Source organism: Cervus canadensis, chromosome 7 (assembly GCF_019320065.1).
Source record: "Cervus canadensis isolate Bull #8, Minnesota chromosome 7, ASM1932006v1, whole genome shotgun sequence".
NCBI classification, from domain to species: domain Eukaryota; kingdom Metazoa; phylum Chordata; class Mammalia; order Artiodactyla; family Cervidae; genus Cervus; species Cervus canadensis.
In genome coordinates, this window is record NC_057392.1 from 88,181,865 (window position 1) to 88,200,305 (window position 18,441).

Genomic DNA, 18,441 nt, shown 5'->3' on the forward strand with positions numbered 1-18,441 from the left:
GTAGTAAATTTCATTTCCAGAAAAACATCTTTGGCTAATAAACTTTAAATAATCAAAAGGAAAAGCAATTAGAAAAACTTCCTAAGGAAATCTATGTTAATTCTACATAAACCTTCTTTGTTAATTAAATAGCAGTGGTAGGGTGCAAAGAGAACAGGGTTTGAAAACAGGAATTTTGGGTTGTATCTAGTATTTATATTTACTAGTTATGGAATCATGAATACTGAAAAAAATAATATATAGATAGCTTAAAACATACTATACAAATCTGGTTAAAATAAACAGTTCTGTTATGTGATCTCAATTTTTTATAAACATGACAAACATATTTCAAATCGGTCAAAATAATAATAGGTGGGGTAAGAAAGTGAAAGTGTTAGTCACTTAGTTGTGTCCAACTCTTTTGCAACCCCATGGACTGTAGCCTGCTAGGCTCCTCTGTCCATGGGATTTCCCAGGCAAGAATACTGGGGTGGGGTGCCATTTCCCCTCCAGGGGATTTTCCTGACCCAGGGATCAAACCCACGTCTCCTGCATTGGCAGGCAGATTTTTTTTTTACTACCACTGAGCCACCAGGAAAGCCCAATTTAAGTCTAATGACTAATATTAAGGAGCTTAGTCAAAGATACATATATACCTGCTGTTCAACAGTAAGTATTATGGATGCTTTATTTTCTATTAAATTTGAGCTAACACACACTTTAACATATAAATACTGAATAATCAACTATTTTATCAAAGAATCCATAGCATTATAGGTCACGAATATACAAATATGAAGAAATTACCTATGTTTTCAAAAAGAATTCAAATATCCATATCTTAAAATTCTGATGATTAGGGGAAATGATCTTAGTTTCTGTCTGTATTGGAAAAGACCCTGATGCTGGGAGGGATTGGGGGCAGGAGGAGAAGGGGACGACAGAGGATGAGATGGCTGGATGGCATCACCGACTCAATGGACATGAGTTTGAGTAAACTCCGGGAGTTGGTGATGGACAGGGAGGCCTGGCGTGCTGCGATTCATGGGGTCGCAAAGAGTCAGACACGACTGAGCAACTGAACTGAACTGACCTGAATTGTCTATATAATTACATTCCCTAGATAAATATCTAATGATGTGATATCTAGTTTCAGTTTGTTACCAGATAATTGTACAAACTTGGCCTATCTGAATCTCATTTTTTTAAAAATGAAGAAAAAGACATATATAATGCTACTCTAGAGGATTTCTGTTAAGATCATCTGGGACTTTTCTTTGAAATCTAAAAAGTGAAATCCTACATTACTGCCATTAGCCAGTGAAGACAAGCATATTTCTATAGATAATATAGCTAAGAATTTGTCATTTGATTTCACGTAACTTAAAAAGCAAATCTGAATGTATCAGAATGACCAACTAAAGAAACAACTTGCAACTCTATCGTCTCCAAAACAAAACTCAAGCTAATTACAGACAGAGACTAGATGTTTTAAATGGGGACACGAGTTCACCATTTTAGAGTCTTATTACACTACATTATTAAGCCATTCTAAAGTCTTATTACAATTTTTTTTAATTTAAACTTCATAGACCCATGTGCATTAAACTCTTAATATTTCTTGGTGATTTTCTAAAGAAATTAAAATATCACAGAAGCAGTAGCTAAATACTCGAGACAAAAACACAAAAGTAAAGTAATTCTATCAATAAGCCTTTCTTATATTATTAAAAGCACTTGCTTTTCTAATCTCATTTTGAAATGAGTGTCATTTATATGCAATAGATCATGACAAATCCATTAACTGCCTATAATGCTGTCATGGAGGCATCCTTTCACCATCACTTAAATCCACATTTAGCTTTAAATGCTTTTCTTGTGTGTGTGTGTGTGTGTAGTCAGTAGGTATCATATGGTTTTATACCTATAGGAAAAAAGTCACTAGACTCTTCTGTATCAGTAAGTAGTGGAAGCATTCAGTATCCAGTGGCCTGAATCATGTCATGATCGCCTCAGTAGAATAAAACTTTCAGCATATGAATACATTATTTTGAAAGAACTCCAACTGGAAATATCAGAAGCCGAGTAGTTTGCCCACCTTTGCTGGAATATGTCATACAGGCTACTAATATAAAAATAATATAGTTAACCTAATGGCAATCTAATGTCTCCATCAGCATATGAAGTATGTGGCCACTGGTTTGTTCTCTGTTTTATTAATGCTGTTATGTGGTATTAATCACCCCAAAGATCATCGTTGTTTACTTAAAATATTTCTTTATGCTGTAGCACAGTGTTCTCAGCAACTTCACAAAATGCAGAGTGCTAAATGCCTTTGAGGAGACAGATTTTTAATCCAGAGTCACAAGTAACTACATGAGGTAAATGATAAAAAGTTAATACTTAAATAACAGGTGCTCACATCCCCTGGATGGTATTTTATAAACCATTTGCATTTAGAATCACCCAGCAGATCTGTGAAAAGGATTCAAGAGCCCCATTGGAGACCCACCAAATCAATCTGTGGGGATGGGGCCCCACATTTAAAAACAATTTTTTATGTTTTAATTTTCGGTTGTGCCTCGCAGCTTGCAGGATCTTAGTTCCCTGACCAGGAATTGAATCTGCAAGTGGAAGCCCAAGTCCTAACCACGGGACCTCCAGGGAATTCCCAGGCTTTCCATGTTTAACAATCATCCCAAGTGATTCTAATCACATTAAAGCTTGAAAACTATTGCTCCAGGACTAGGGGCATGAACAAGATGCCATATTTTGTCGTTGGAATGTTCAAAACGTAAACATGTTCCCAAGGATAATGCTAACAATGTTAAAAATGTGTCATGTTTTGTCTCCTCTAGATTACCCTAAACTCTGAATCAGGGCATGGATTAATTAATTGATCAACTAGTTGACTGACTCATTTATTCCCTCATTGAACAAGTTACTAGGCATCATTTATGAGCCTGGCACTATTCTGGGGGACCTTTTCTTGTTATAAAACACTAGGCAACCTTTTGATGCCTCAAGATATTCCTCACAACAGTTTTTACTTGAAATATGGTCACCAGTTCTCCATTGGATATTGCTGAATAAAGGAGAGAATAAATGCATTCATGGATCCTTTTTGCACCATAAAAAAAAATTATTGTGTATCTTGAAAATAAACAATTTCTTTAATTACCAACTCTTTGTAGTAAAGCAGATATGACTAAAAACCTCAGTCCTTTCTAGTATGTACAGATTTTAACAATTTGTTAAAATAATCATTGAAAATAACTGCCACTCAGAAATTACACAAAGGCACCCCAAGGTCACAAAATGGAATTTTTTAAAAGCCTCATTTCAGTGACCAATATTTAAGAGGTTTGCTCCTCTTTAGAGAAAACTGATTTTACAGCATAGAGAGTATGCACCTGCAAAGCCTTTTAAAAGATACCCAACAAAGAATGGATAATATGGATAGTGATAGAAAACTTATGCATGTGTGGATATATATACACACACAGACACACACACACATAAACAACCTTTTCAGTAGTTTGTGGTTGGCATTAAATGCAAGAAAATGACCTAAATTTCACCTTACTGGAGGTGATCGTAGAGATTATCTGGTATAATCCCCTAGTTTAATACGTGTGAAATATGACGCTTAGGGAAAAAATAAAAACCTTGACCTATGCTTACTCACTTAATTAGCAACATCACCAGCACTAATCCTTGGGTTCCTCTTTTTCAATTTTTTGTAGTATCAACATTTTTTGCAGCATCACATTGGGGGCTATGTGTTAGTTCTTTACAACAAAAGAACCAGAAGGATGATCATCTATGGTGTTTTTAACTTCTTCATTGCCTATTTTGTAGTAGAAATAGAAAAGGAAGTGGCAAGAAGAACTGGCCAATATTTTAACTGATTCAAAATTTGTTCACCTCAAAAGGAACTCAACAATTCTAAAATGTACTTGGGAGTTCCATGAGTTAAAAATCAAGCACAGATTTAAAACCCAAACAACTAAATGTGTAAATAAGCGTGGGCACTTACTGCCGTGTCTCTTAGACCCCAAGATGTGGTGTAATGAGCATGAGAGGAAAGAGCCTGAAGACAGGAGTGTCTAAAATCACAGTGCCGAGGAGAAAGACGTGCCCCCTAGCATCACACTGCAATATCCTAACAGGTTGTAACCGTGACACCGAATCAGATCCTGTGAATGAGAATAAGATAGGAAGCTGCCCTACTATCAGGCATTGAGATAAGTGGAATTCAGGTTAAAAGGAAATGACAGTCATTACAACAGTAGCCGTTTCTTGTGACTACTAGAAAGGAAGACAGAAAAAAATACTTGCAATAGCTCCTTGCAAAAGAAAAACAAAACCAAATGAAAGACAGAAGTCTTCATTTTACCTAAACATCATACAGAATATAACCAATTACAGTCTACCTAAAATTGTGGAAGAATTAGTTTACAAGAGTTCTGAATACACAATCAGTCTTTTAAAGGGATTCTTTGAAAGAGATTTAAATAGAGACAATCTCAGTTTTAATCTCCTATTAAAAATTAATTCAATCAAGTTCATCTCAGACTGCCTATTTGGTTCCCATTAAACAATCAAGAACCTTAAGATATGCTTCTGAAAGGTTGGGGGGAGGGATTCATATATTGAGCATCTAATAATTTTTAAGCATTTAAAACTTCCTACATTTGCTCCTAAATTTCTCTGCAAACAGCATTAGTTATTAATGAGCAAGAACAACTACGCAATGACAAGCCACCCGCAACTCAAGGTTTTATCTCTAGCACACGGCAGGGTCCTCGGTCCACGGAGGGCGTGCGATCAGGTCCCAACACCCTTCCTGAGTCCTCCTTACGGAACTCCTGTAATTAGGAGCTTTTCCCAACATGTTCAATGAAAGGCTAAAAATAAGCCTAAAACAAACAAACAAACAAAAACTCTAAAGGGAACATACAAGCCCACATTTCCTGCCTCCTGTTTGTACCATCACTTGTATGGGAAGGGGAGTAATAACAGTGTTTAAAATTCTGATATCATGCCCCACCAGAAGATCCTACCCATGTGATCTTGAATAAGTCACGTTACATCTCTCTCAAGTTTACTGCCTTGTTAAATGGAGTTAACGTTAGTATCTCTCTCATAAGATTGCTTTGAGGACTAAATGTGTGTTGCACATGGAGGGGTAATGCTATGGCTGGTAGAGAGTAAATATCCAATAATTATCAGCTATAGCTACTACCATCAAAAAGGTGGTGGCAGTTATAACTACTCTGGAATCTGAGATCCTTTGTAATGCATGCAATGGAACTTAATAAATAAGAATGTGGCAGGCACTTATTAAATAAATTCCTGCTAAACTGATAAATTATTAGTGTCAATTATGTTCACACAATGGCCTCGTTTTGCCATTTTCTCGTAATTAAGGCATGCAAAACTTCTAGTACTAAATATTGCTTCATCATAACCAGGGAAAAGAGGAAAAGTTCATTTCTTTATTTGGATACCAAAGCCACATTTGAGAGCTTCAGTGTATAGTAATGCTGCCACTTTTCCCATTTAGAGTTTACTAAGTCCATTAATTTACAGTCAAGTTGAAATTCTCAACTACTTCAATATAAGATCATATCTTTAATTTCTTTTTCACGCAACAATAGCAAAGCACACACATCAGATCATCCTTGACTCTAAGACAGAGTATCACCCAATTTGCAATTAAAAAGTTATCAGCGTATTTCACAAACAAAGGTGCCTTGTCATTCCTGCTGAAACACTGTGAGGGTTATATGAGGAAACTTGCAATAAAAAATTTTAAAGCACTTTGTATGCAGTAACTTAATAACGACTTCATGAGAACACGTATCAGGGGATTGACAGAATTTGTTAATAGCAACAGTTAACAAGAAACATTTAGGAAGCTAAGTCTAACTCTTTGAGATAAAATCGTTTCTTCATTTTGAAGAGAAGAAAACTGAGGCACAGCCAAGTAAAAAGCAGTCTGATCCCAGAGTCCAAGTTCTTCTCCACTTTTCTACACATGGATGTTGTGGCTTCTATAAATGTTACATTCATGAAATATAGCATATCTATATTCCAGTAAAATGCCCCAAACACTGAACCAAAATCTCTGCACTAGCTTTTAACCTTTATAGCCATTGAAGAGATAAAAAACAAAGAGCACACTAGGAATTTTAGAACGGAACACATAAGAACACCCAGGACTCCTACCTCGAGTCTGTCTGTCCGCATTAATTTCTGGGCGGCGGCTGCAGCGGCTGCAGGGACAGGGACCCCAGGGTTCCCCGTAACCAACATCGGTGCAGTCGGTAAGATCTCTGCTGGAACCAGGCTTGGGGAAACAGGTCCCAGGTAGGGATTAAAGGCTGCTGATGCATTGGTAGCTAAGCTTGGTGCAACTGAAAACATTGGCTGAAAAATAAAATATAAGGTAAAATTTAATAGGCAGGTCTTGGTTCAAAGTTGATATCCTACATTATATGTCTATCCTCCCTCCACACATCCATCCATCCTTCCATGCATCCATCCATAATCCATGCTTCCTTGCTCCTTCCCACCCTCCACCCTCCCTCTCTCCACTTAACTGTACATTTATTAACTCTCGTTTAGATTAAGAATGTTTCTTAAATAAGCATTCATCAAATCAATGTTTCTCTAAAATATAATGGGTAATTTATCTAGGAAACTTTCCACTGGGATTTTGAAGCTTGGGGTCTACAATACTTGCAATTACTTTTTGAAAAATAGCTCAACCATTCAATACAGAAACTTCTTATAGTTACCTAAGCTCCACCTTTGTCCTGATATAATCCTAGAAACTTGTCTAAGAAAATACAGTTCGTAATTGCTATGTCAGATGTACTTGAAAGATTTGTTTACAACTGTTAATAGGTTGCAAGTGTCTTATTATCTAGAATATATAAAGCAGAACTCCCAGTGGATAACAGAGTTTCACAGTCAATGTAAACTGTGAATAAATCTTAGGATATATGAAAGGTGATGATGACACCATTTCTTTTGAGCACATAAGATAAAGTGTTTGGCATATGTATTTGTTGTAAGTTTTCCTGGGGAAATTATAGATGTTCCACCAGCTTCTTATTCCTTTGTGAGATACTCTACAACAGACTCAGCTTACTAAGGAGAAATGAAGTCTGAAAAGAATACTCCCAAAGATGTGCATTATGATTGTTCAAGGAAATACATACAGGAACACTGAATAAATGCTATAAGATAGATTTTTCTGCCAGAAAATGCTTTCATGAATATATAAGGATGGTTTCCATTTGTTGATATGAAAATTTATATGTCAGGAAATATATCTGTTCTTGAGTAAAATTAAATAATTTACTTGAAATTTACTTTAACAATGTGCTTTTTCATTTTTCAAAGCATAACCTAGCACAATTTTCCACCTTACTGGTGGTATATTTTCAACCTCCTAAGTCAATGGAGTTTTCATTCTTGATGTTTAATCTATGTGTAATAATAATGTTTGTTTCAAAAACACAAAAACAAATGGACAAAATGGATCCTGTTCTTTAAGGTAATTTTAAACAGTTTGTTATCTTTACCCTGCAGTAAGGAACATAATCATAGAAAGTTTTTTTTAGAAAGAAAGGGACATGAGAATGTAGATAATTCTTCCCTCTGATAGGAATAAGAAGTTAGATGATCCAAGAGTTTATTTAGTACTCAAGAAAGTTTTACAGAATAAGGTTTTATGCAATCAAGATGTATATGTTACAGAAATAATTTTTATAACTCAGAAATATCTTAAAAATAAACTCTTTATCTAATTTGGCTCTGACTCATCCTGTATTGAGAAGAATAACATAGAATTCAAGTATTCCTTTTTTCTTAAGGCAGTGGTTCTCAATTACGGGTGATTCTATCTCACAGGGAATATTTTGCAACACCAGGGGATATTTTCGGTTGTCACAGCTGGGGGGCACTATTGCATTAATGAGGAGAGGCAAATAATGCTGGCAAGTATCCTTCGTCACATAGAAAAGCCCCTCATAACACAGACTTATCCGGCCTAAATGTCAATAGAGCTGGGGCTGAAAATCTCTGTTCTGACAGCCTTCTCTTGATGTCACAAATTGTTTTAGGACAACATATTTGTAGCTAGCACATACAGTCTTAATCACAAGACTGTGTAATAGAGAAAAGTTAATACAACTTCTGATTCACTTGGGAGAAGAAAAGGTCTATCACCGAGTCCACAGACATCTTCAAATTAAAATAATTACGCCTCCCAGTGTGTTGGTCTGCATGCCCTGGTTAGCTGCCCTGTCAGGCTGAGGCTCTTGATGAAACAGCCTAAAGTCACACTCCTAGTTCCCAGATCCATCTCTGCCGGGATCTCAGATATTAACAATCAATAGCCTGTCAGAAATGGGGGCCCAGAGCAATCTCTCAAGCCCATCAGCGCGACTTAGTCAGATAGCAGTTGATTTGATGCTGCTCCACTGCCTACCGGCTGCCAAGGCAGCGCCAGGACAAGAGCTCACCTGCACCGTAAACACATGCTGAGCTCGGGTCTCTACTCAGAATTATTCAGATTAAACTTACACCGTTATAGATTATCAAATGCAATATGTGACATGTTCAGCCACATGCAGGCTAGCACTCTAATTTTTCTCTTAGACATTTAAGAATGATAAGTAATTTAGCATAGTAGACTAAAAAACTAGTTTAGAATATGGAGAACAGAAGCCAGTCAATATTAATTCTTGCCATGAATTAATATGTATTTCCAGAGAGGGTATTTTAAATGTAAACTTCAGAAAGTAATTGAGATGTTTATGTCACTTTGCACAATCTACTGAAATTATTTAGAAGCAGAGGTCAAATTGGCAAACTTATCTGGAGGCAAGAGAGCATTCTTAAAAATTTTAGAAAGTAAGATCAGTGGCCAATAAAATTCAGCTTTGTTAAATATCATTGAATAAAACAAATTTATAATCTGCAATACATATAAAATAGCAGTTCCATAAGACTTCCCTGGTGGCTCAGACGGTAAAGCGTCTGCCTACAATGCGGGAGATCCGGGTTCAATCCCTGGGTCTGGAAGATCTCCTGGAGAAGGAAATGTCAACCTACTCCAGTATTCTTGCCTGGAAAATCCCAAGGATGGTGGAACCTGGTAGGCTACAGTCCATGGGGTCGCAAAGAGTTGGACACGACTGAGCAACTTCACTTTCATTACAGATAAAAGAATACTTTCATTAGATAAAAATACTGATTTTACTAACTGGCAACAATTTTTCCACTGGATTGTCTCTATAGAGTTGTCACATGAATTGACTTTCTGATAATTTAGCAAATGTTAAGAACTTTAGGGTACTGTCCCCAAGTAAAATCAGTAGCAGCTTTCAAAATTCTAAAACATCAACCGTGCAGCAAGCATTATCTCAAGTTGCTCCCTCTCCAGATAAGTAGCATTATTTGCTAAACAGGCAGACCATAAATAATAATAGCTCTATACTTCGAAATTTGATTCCATAAGCTGCCCAAAACACATCCCCAGCAAAGCGCAACATCCCTTCCCTTCTTCTGAGCTTTTGTAAATTCGTTGTATCTCTTTTTCAAGGGGCACCGTGCAGGAGGTAGGCCATTGCTGGCCCCACCAGAGGGCCCTCATCAGACTAGCGAAGCGCCTGGACTGTGGTACGGCCAGTTCTCCATTCCAAAAGCCATCCTGCTGAGTTCAGCAGAACTGCAAGGACTGATCCTAACGCAACGGTATTATCAAGTAGCATCCTGTTTTCTCCTAAGCATCCACAGAAAAATGTGTAATTATGTAACTGGTGCATTTGATCCTGACTACATCCTTGTTATAATGATTTACAGATATCTTTGTTCCCAGAAGGCGTAAGGAAGGTTGCTTTATGATTGCCTTTTTTGCCAGTGAATACCCTCAGCAGAGAAAAACAAACGGCAATCTTACTAATGTTGGTGCATTTATGGGCTAATCATTTGTTTGTTTTAAATGAGACATTTGATTCCATTAAAGGTAATCAGGCTTTATTATGAATGAAAACATTATTCAATTTCACATTAGGACCCTAGTTAAATGTGTGCAAACATGATTATTACAATAATTCTATTTATTTTGTGCCAGGTATTGTGCTAAGTGCTTTACCTGTGTTATTATATTTAATCCTCATAATAGTAGAAAATAAATTCCTTGGAGCAAACAAAAGCAAAACCTCCACTGCTTCTGTGTCAAGGAGGAGGGGAGACACATTTAGTTCACTATTAAGTCCCCAGAACTGAAAATGATGTCTCGTATACAACAGGCATTCAATAAATACACATTGAATAAGTGTTTGAGTGAAAGAATGAATGAATGAAAGGGTGAATAAACTACAGCCTTATCAGGTGGATATTATTAGTTCCATTTAGCAAATAAGGGAAAGGGTCCACAGAGACTATGTGTGTACGGTCACAAAGGACAGCATGGACACCTGTGACTTGCACATCGGTGTGTCTGATTCCAGGCGGTTCTGAAACCAGATTCTCAATGTTGGCTGCCCCCCAGAATCACCCGGACAACCTGAAGCCCAGGATGCCCTGATTAAATAAACGCTCCATTCATCAGAATTTTCTAGGCAACAGTATTTTTTTAAGCTCCTGGGGAAGTCCGATTCCATGTACCATGAGGTCTTCTACCATTTAAAACCAGAAAGGGGTCCAGTCTTCAGAGTCCGTATGAGGTCTCTAAGGACACATGTTTCCTTACGGCTCTCTGCTTCTGAACATGGGTTTCCCTCCACAACAGAGGCTGATCCTGCCAAGCCCAAATGCTTACTAACTAACGAGGCTCCAAGAATCAGGACTCTTTCTCTTGGTGTTTGTCCTGGTTCATCCACAGCTCCAACGATGAAAGGAATGTTCCTGCCTTCAGTCCCTACATAACTCCTCATCACCAGAATCCAGTGCTGATCACTAAAGTGTGTTCACTTAACCATCTCTTCTGCCTGGGCTCTCAGAGTCTCACACGCTGTGTTTGTCTACTAATATATCCAGCATGTGGCATCTATACACGTCTCTACAAATATTTGCTTAACCAATATATTTATGGATTTGCTGTTTTTCTCTGCCACAAAAACTAACTAGCAAATACATTAAATATTTTCTAGTACACATATCGGAACACTTAGATTTAGTGTTATTTTCTCCCAATCTCAAATTTTAATCATTAATTTCTTTACTATGCTTGTTTAACATTTATTTTCAAGTGTCACTTTTTTTTTATATTGAACTAAGCTTCATTAACATACTGTTACCATGCTGTAATCTTGCAAATATCATGGGGTTCCTAATTTATTTTATTTTAAACACTCTGTGAAACAGTGTTTGCATACAATGTTTGCTATTTTTAATAAAATGGAGGGAGTATACAAAATAGATAATACATAATCAGTATGTTCTGGGATAGAGAACACAAATTTTAAGTCAAGAGTTTTCTAGATTTTATGGGTATGTATGCGTGTGTGTGTTTGTGAAGATCAAACTTTTAAGCAGGGAAGAACAAACCTTTTTAAAAAATTAACAGCTCACAATCAAGGTGTACAGAGCCATGTTTCTGGGTAGGTACAACCCTGTACAAAAGCTATAAACAGTCTCTAAACAATTATTTTGCATGTAAACACAGAGCCAAAAGCTAATGGGAATTATCAACAAATTCACATCACAGTGTATTTTTTTGTAAGAAGGTAGCACATGACTGGAATAAAGTGAGAAATACTGTTTTAAACTCCGCTTCTAGACTGACTTGCTGACTGGACAAATCATATGACCACTTCCTTTATTCTGAATTTCACATTATCCTTCAAGCACGTTCTCCTGAAGTAATAAATACTTAAAAAAGCAGACCCACTTCTAGTCCTCCACACAGAAAGATATTAACAAACACGGGCTGGTGCCTAAGATTCAGGGCCCCTTCTCCAGCTGCTTGAAGAAGCAGAGGCTCCTTGACATAATCAGGCAGTAAGACGGGCAGGTTGGATGCAATAAGGCTCAGGGTGACTGACCCGGAAACATTTTACCAGAAGTACTTGGGGATAAAGCAGCCTTATCTCAACCGCTAGTTGGATAAACTAGAAAGTAAAGCACTAAAAAACAATTTAAGAATTTCTAGGTGTTCCTGGAAGTGTGACAAATGACAACTTCAAAGCTTTCAGCAACCAGCTGACAAAAAATGCTTGGACATGAAGTGACAGCAAAGGCAAGGTGACAGGAACAGCAAAGGAGCTTCTAAGACTTTAGCTAAATCCAGTAACTCTGAACCTCTCTGTCCCTAAGAAGCAATAGTTAGAACTGGACATGGAACAACAGACTGGTTCCAAATTGGAAAAGGAATACGAAAAGGCTGTATATTGTCACCCTGCTTATTCAACTTATACGCAGAGTACATCATATGAAATGCCGGGCTGGATGAAGCAAAAGCTGGAATCAAGATTGCTGGGAGAAATATCAATAACCTCAGAAATATAGATGACACCACCCTTATGGCAGAAAGGGAAGAAGAACTAAAGAGCCTCTTGATGAAAGTGAAAGAGGAGAGTGAAAAGGCTGACTTAAAACTCAACATTCAGAAAACTAAGATCATGGCATCTGGTCCCATCACTTCATGGCAAACAGATGGAGAAACAATGGAAACAGTGACAGACTTTACTTTCTTGGGCTCCAAAATCACTGCAGATGGTGACTGAAGCCATGAAATTAAAAGACGCTTACTCCTTGGAAGAAAAGCTATGACCAACCTAGACAGCATATTAAAAATCAGAGTCATTACTTTGCCAACTAAGGTCCATCTAGTCAAGGCTATGGTTTTTCCAGTAGTCACGTATAGATGTGAGAGTTGGACTATTAAGAAAGCTGAGCACCGAAGAACTGATGCTTTGAGAGTTCCTTGGACTGCAAGGAGATCCAACCAGCCAATCCTAAAAGAAATCAGCTCTGAATATTCATTGGAAGGCCTGATGTTGAAGCTAAACTCCAATACTTTGGCCACCTGATGCAAAGAACTGACTCACTGGAAAAGACCCTGATGATGGGAAAGATTGAAGGCAGGAGGAGAACGGGATGACAGAGGATAAAATGGTTGGATGGCATCACCGACTCGATGGATATGAGTTTGAGTAGGCTCTGGGAGTTGGTGATGGTCAGGGAAGCCTGGCGTGCTGCAGTCCATGGGGTCACAATGAGTTGGACATGACTGAGCATCTGAACTGAACTGAACTGAGGCTACTTTGAATTCATGAAATGCATAGGGAATTCGACATGAGTTCTGCACTTCTAAGTGGCTAGTGTGTGTACCTTCAGGGCAGCTACCGTGGGAAATTATGGACAGTCCAGGCCGAGCTTTGGGAGCACAGGGTAAGTCATGGGAGTGGGCGTGGCTGGGGGCGTCTGGAGCTCAGGTACAGCCCTCAAAACGCTGCTGGTGCAGACCTCTTCAAGGGCAATGCCAAGAACCTGGAATCGACAGAATTTCTGAAAAGCATCTCTCTGGGATGGACCAAAGAAATATAAGAGATGCCTCCAAGTTGTGAAACCTTAGGTGCAATCTGTTTTTGGCTACTTAGCAATTTCTTGTTAGATTACCTTGTATCAGAGAGTGCATGACAAAGTAATAGCATTTTTTAAAGTATTGTGTGTGTGTTAGTTGCTCAGTCATGTCCAGCTCTTTATAACTCTATTAGCCTGCCGGGCTTCTCTGTCCATTTCTTAAATCTACTTTAAAAGTATTACCTAGGTAAAAAAAAATCCAAAATCACTATTTTTTAATTTGGATAATTAAATACTCTAGGTCCTCTATTTATCTTCAAAAATCATACAGCAAACTATTTGCATTTTTATTAGTGATTGAGAAATGACAACACAATTAATACCAATTATTTGATGATTTACTATGATAAATTTAAGGACGTAGACACACAGATTCAATTACTTATTTTCAACTACTTGTTTTCTTACGAAATGGGAATAATTATATAGTTGGTAGGATCTTGCAAGTAATATGTCTTGTTAAACTTTTCACTATATGTTGAAGAAGGTCAGGGATTTTTAATGAATCAACCAAAGACCCAGAGTGGGTTGGTGACACGTCTGCACTTCGTGTTTCTACAACCTGGACGCCAGAGCCCGAACGGCCTGGGTAAAAACCGTGGCCCTCCTACTCCCTAGCTATGTAACTTGGGCAAACTAGTAGATCTCTGAAGCCCTGAGTCTTCATCTCTAAAGCTGGATGATACTCCCTGCCTTATAGCATGGTGGTGAGGATTTATGACACAGAAAGCGCTGAACGCCTTAAATGCCCTCAGAGTTCGGTAATTACTGTCCCCCCCCACCCCGCAATGTTATGTTCTCTTTCTGATTCATGGTTTGGAACATTTCACTACAACATAATCAAGTCCATGAAAACAAGAAACTCTCCTATAAATCCCACCATTTCCAAGATCAGTCCAGTGTCGTGTCCTGGAGATCTTAAAATTTGTAGACCTAGTTCTCTCAAACTTTGTGAGAAAATGAGCAACTAAACTCAAAGGCATGCTAGCTATTTCCTGGTCCCAACAGTACCCTCATGAAGTCCCCGACTACCTCATACTGTGCTGCAAGTCTCTGGATGGTGTTCCGGTTCCCAGTTACAATTCCTTTGGAGTCTGGGGTAGGTAAACTACTGTGAATTTCTGTTTTTCCCAAGTTTGGGAAACTCCTTCCTTCATTAGTTCTTTCACTTAATAGCAATTTTTTTAAAATCTCTGCTACATGTCAGGAATAACACTAAATGCTTATGAATTTGATTAGACCTTCATAGCTCCCTCCTCTTTTCATGTTTCCCCCAGTAATGGTTTGGGGGTCACACTGGTTGGCCACAGAGAACTACGATGCTTTACCTAATTGACTAAAAACCCTGCCACTACTTAAGACATTCCTGTTACTGCCTAGGTTACAAACCTGCTCACAGTATTATCTCCTCTGATATCACCACTATGTGGGTTGGATCCAAGTTTAAACTATGTCTGTACACCACCATCTATTCTAATGGCCATCTTCTTTTGAGTGGCAACCTTTTTCCATATTTCCTAACCTTCCAGCCCTGTTGTAATTCCTGTTTGTAGGCTCAGCACTAAAATTCCAGTAAGCAGCCGGTTATGACCATCTCATTTATTTCTGAATCTCCATATGATTATCATCATCAAAACAGGGCTTGCTACAAGAACGATCAGAGAGTCTCAGGTCGGGTTTTGAAGGCATATTTCCTGGAGTAAAGCCTTCTCCACAGTCATTAAAAGCCCCAATGTTTCAAAATTGAATAATCAGAATGACTTCTATACTCATTACAAAAACGTCACTCTGAATGGAGCCTATTTTTAGACTATGATCTCAGGATGCCTTTAGCAGAAGGGTAATTCCACATTCAAATCTAGTCATACCAAGGAAAATTAACATAAAATCTGAATGGGCTCACAACTAATAAAAATAAATGCTTTGTCTAAGCAGAGAATTTTCCAACAAAAACACCACAAAATGAGGTAATTTTTCTGGTTTCAGAAACCTGCGATTTAGTGATCTCATAAACAACACATGTTTTGTTAATAGTATTTCAAAGACACGAGCAGAAATGCTGTTTAGAGTCTGTCACAGGATTACGCATGTGATGAGCCTGGAACGGCCTTGAGAGTAAAACTCAAGGACTGCCTCAGGAGACGAGCCAGGACTCCACAGAGAGGAGCTCTCTGCCGGGACCTGTCCTTGTCGTCTGGGAGCCACACTTGCTGATGTCAGAGGTGCTCCAGGCCCTGAGAGGGAGGAGCCTGCCAGTAAGCACGCTTTACATGTTTAAGCAGAACAAAGTACCTCACACCAAGGAAAGATCTTACATCAATTAAGGCAGCAGCCACCCCACGGATTTATCACATCTTTGAAACCATGTGAGAGTCAAGTGTAAGAGAACTCTTGTCCTACATTTTACACTAGAGAGAAAGAGAAGACTTTTTTTTTTAACCAAATGGAAATCTTCATGCTATCCACACAGACATGTGAAATTAACAGATGTCACAGAATCAAATTTAAGATATCATATTGTTAACTGAGTTCCCAACAATGGAAAAAAATATATCAAGTGAAAACAGAATTATAACATTCTCTCACCTCCACTGTATAGTATTGATAATTGGTATCACTGCCGATTGGATTTGGAGATCCCTCCCACCTCGAAATGCAATCCCCCCCTCTTTTTTGGAATGATTGGTTCATTAAGTTCTAAGAGAGAATAATAATTACATTGAGTTCAGGTGTTAAAATGTATTAGGAAAAAAAATTAGTTAGCACACATGCTACAGTTGCCATATCAGAAAAACGTGGGTCTTCACGTTTCTAGGACCCCATAATATTGCATATAAGTCAGTGACAGGAATATTTCAATTATTACAAATTTCAACATGCATTTAAATACAAAATTACTATATCAAAATTAATATAAAAACATCTTTTGCAACTTAATTATGATATTAATCTCTTACATTTTTGTGGATAAGTGTGAGTAAAGGTTATTAAAGTCATATGTCACATACACCCTCCCCCCAAATTCAAACAAACAAATAAATAAATATGCTCAGAATCATAGGTTATCTACCTACACTGTTCAGTAAACATTAAATCTGTGTGACCACCTAGAATTTATAAAATTTAGCTTTTTTTCCCTAAAAAGTCCATGGAGTTTCTGCCTCTCCTGATTAGTTCTCTGATGAGACTTCCAGATCTATGATATGGATTCACCACTGTCAGAATTTTCCTAGCATCTGTAACTACCAAATAGTTTCAATTCATAATAAGTTTAAAAGAATAACAAAGACTCCTTTTCAAGAAAGAGAACTATATAGATTCTCTTTAATGAGAGAGGGAAAGGAAACACTCAAAATTAAAGATGATTTACACCAATTTTCAAAATGACTATTAGTGTTAAAAAGATAGCCTGAAAATGCATCTAGACTATAGTAATGAGTTTAATGGTCATTTTTAAAAAGACCATGGTACATCTGCAAGTCACAGGACTTGATTTGAAGAGAACTTGAGGGGATAAACATCCTATCATGTCAATTTTCACATGATCTAGCCAGATGATGACTAACTTCACCATGTAAAAACTGTTCCCAGGGAAACTGCTTCCAGGGTTTGACTGATAGTCTTGCTGGAAAATGCTAGGCAACTGATATTGTTCCCTGTGTTCACTTGATCCAGTGCGATCACCAATTTAACACTGAACCTAAGCATTCAACAAGACAAACTTAAGGAGTGAGAACTAGGAGCATGCTTACCACGGGCTGTAATGGGGCACCAGGCATCATGGCATTGGCTAGTTGCATTTGCTGGGCCAACATGGCCATGTTCTTCTGCTGAATCAAGTTATTGCGCCCATTTATCTCCAACTGTGTTTTTAAGTGTGGGGGTGGATGAAGATATTTGCAGTTCTCCCTGGAGCAACGACCCTAAGTAACGAAAGCAGAAAACATCATCTTAAAAAGATAAAATCCACAAACCTTAAAAAAAATTCATAATAATACAAACCTATCACTTGAATCTACCATGAGTCTTTCACACAATGTATTATCCAATGACTTGATAACACATTTGAATAAGTAATGAATTCACTCAAGTGTATTATCAACGCGAGGTATTAAGACATTTCAAAAAAGTTTCAAGCTTAGAGAAGCTCCTGATTTAAAATATTAGCACTAATATTTCTAGATTCAAGTTTAAAAATCTACAAACTGCTAGGGTAATATTAACACAGAATATCAAATAAAAATTTTAGGCTCTTTCCTTGACGTCTCCTGGCTAACTTTAAAAACCCGAAAGAATCATGAAGTTTTACCATCTATTTTAACTTGTACTGAGTTGTAAGGAAATGAACTTACAGTATTCAAGGCACACCGTATCTTCAGTAAAACACCTTTACATATATCTCATAAGAAGTTAAAATTACTACTAAGCTTTATGAGCCGATATATTAAGAAATGTATAGATGAAAGGGAGGAAATTCCTACATATTTCCTGCTGAATACAGAGATAAATAAGTATAATGAAATACTGGTGAAAAACGCAGCCTTTAATCTTTCAGCAATAAATCTAGTCTGCATTACCTAAGAATTGTAAAACAATAGAAACAGATATGTTCACCCTTCAAAAACTTGTAGCATAAAATGGAGAAACAAAATAAGTTACTATAAAATAATAAATATGAATATACATTTCTTTTGGGATGATTTTTCTCATCAAAATATATATAAAAGTCTGTATTATGAAATACTGTTAGGGACAGACCCATTTATATCAATACAGTATTGATAGCAACTCATCTCTTTAGTTATTACCTCATAATTTCTTTCACCAATAAATTTAGTTAGAACTGTTTGT

At 37.4% G+C, this 18,441-nt stretch overlaps 1 protein-coding gene across 35 annotated transcripts in view; it reads right to left on the reverse strand.

The window, feature by feature from the left end:
- MBNL1 (muscleblind like splicing regulator 1) overlaps positions 1-18,441 on the reverse strand; it is a 209,848-nt gene that overhangs the window by 24,146 nt on the left and 167,261 nt on the right. For all 35 annotated transcript variants that reach the window (XR_006270424.1, XR_006270423.1, XM_043473960.1 and 32 more), the window contains 2 exons: positions 17,343-17,513; positions 6,217-6,417 (listed from right to left, as the gene is read on the reverse strand). Coding sequence is in view for 33 of the 35 variants with exons in the window: in XM_043473960.1 (XP_043329895.1) it covers positions 6,217-6,417; positions 17,343-17,513 (372 nt within the window). In the remaining 2 variants the exon portion in view is untranslated. The remainder of the gene's footprint in view (positions 1-6,216; positions 6,418-17,342; positions 17,514-18,441) is intronic.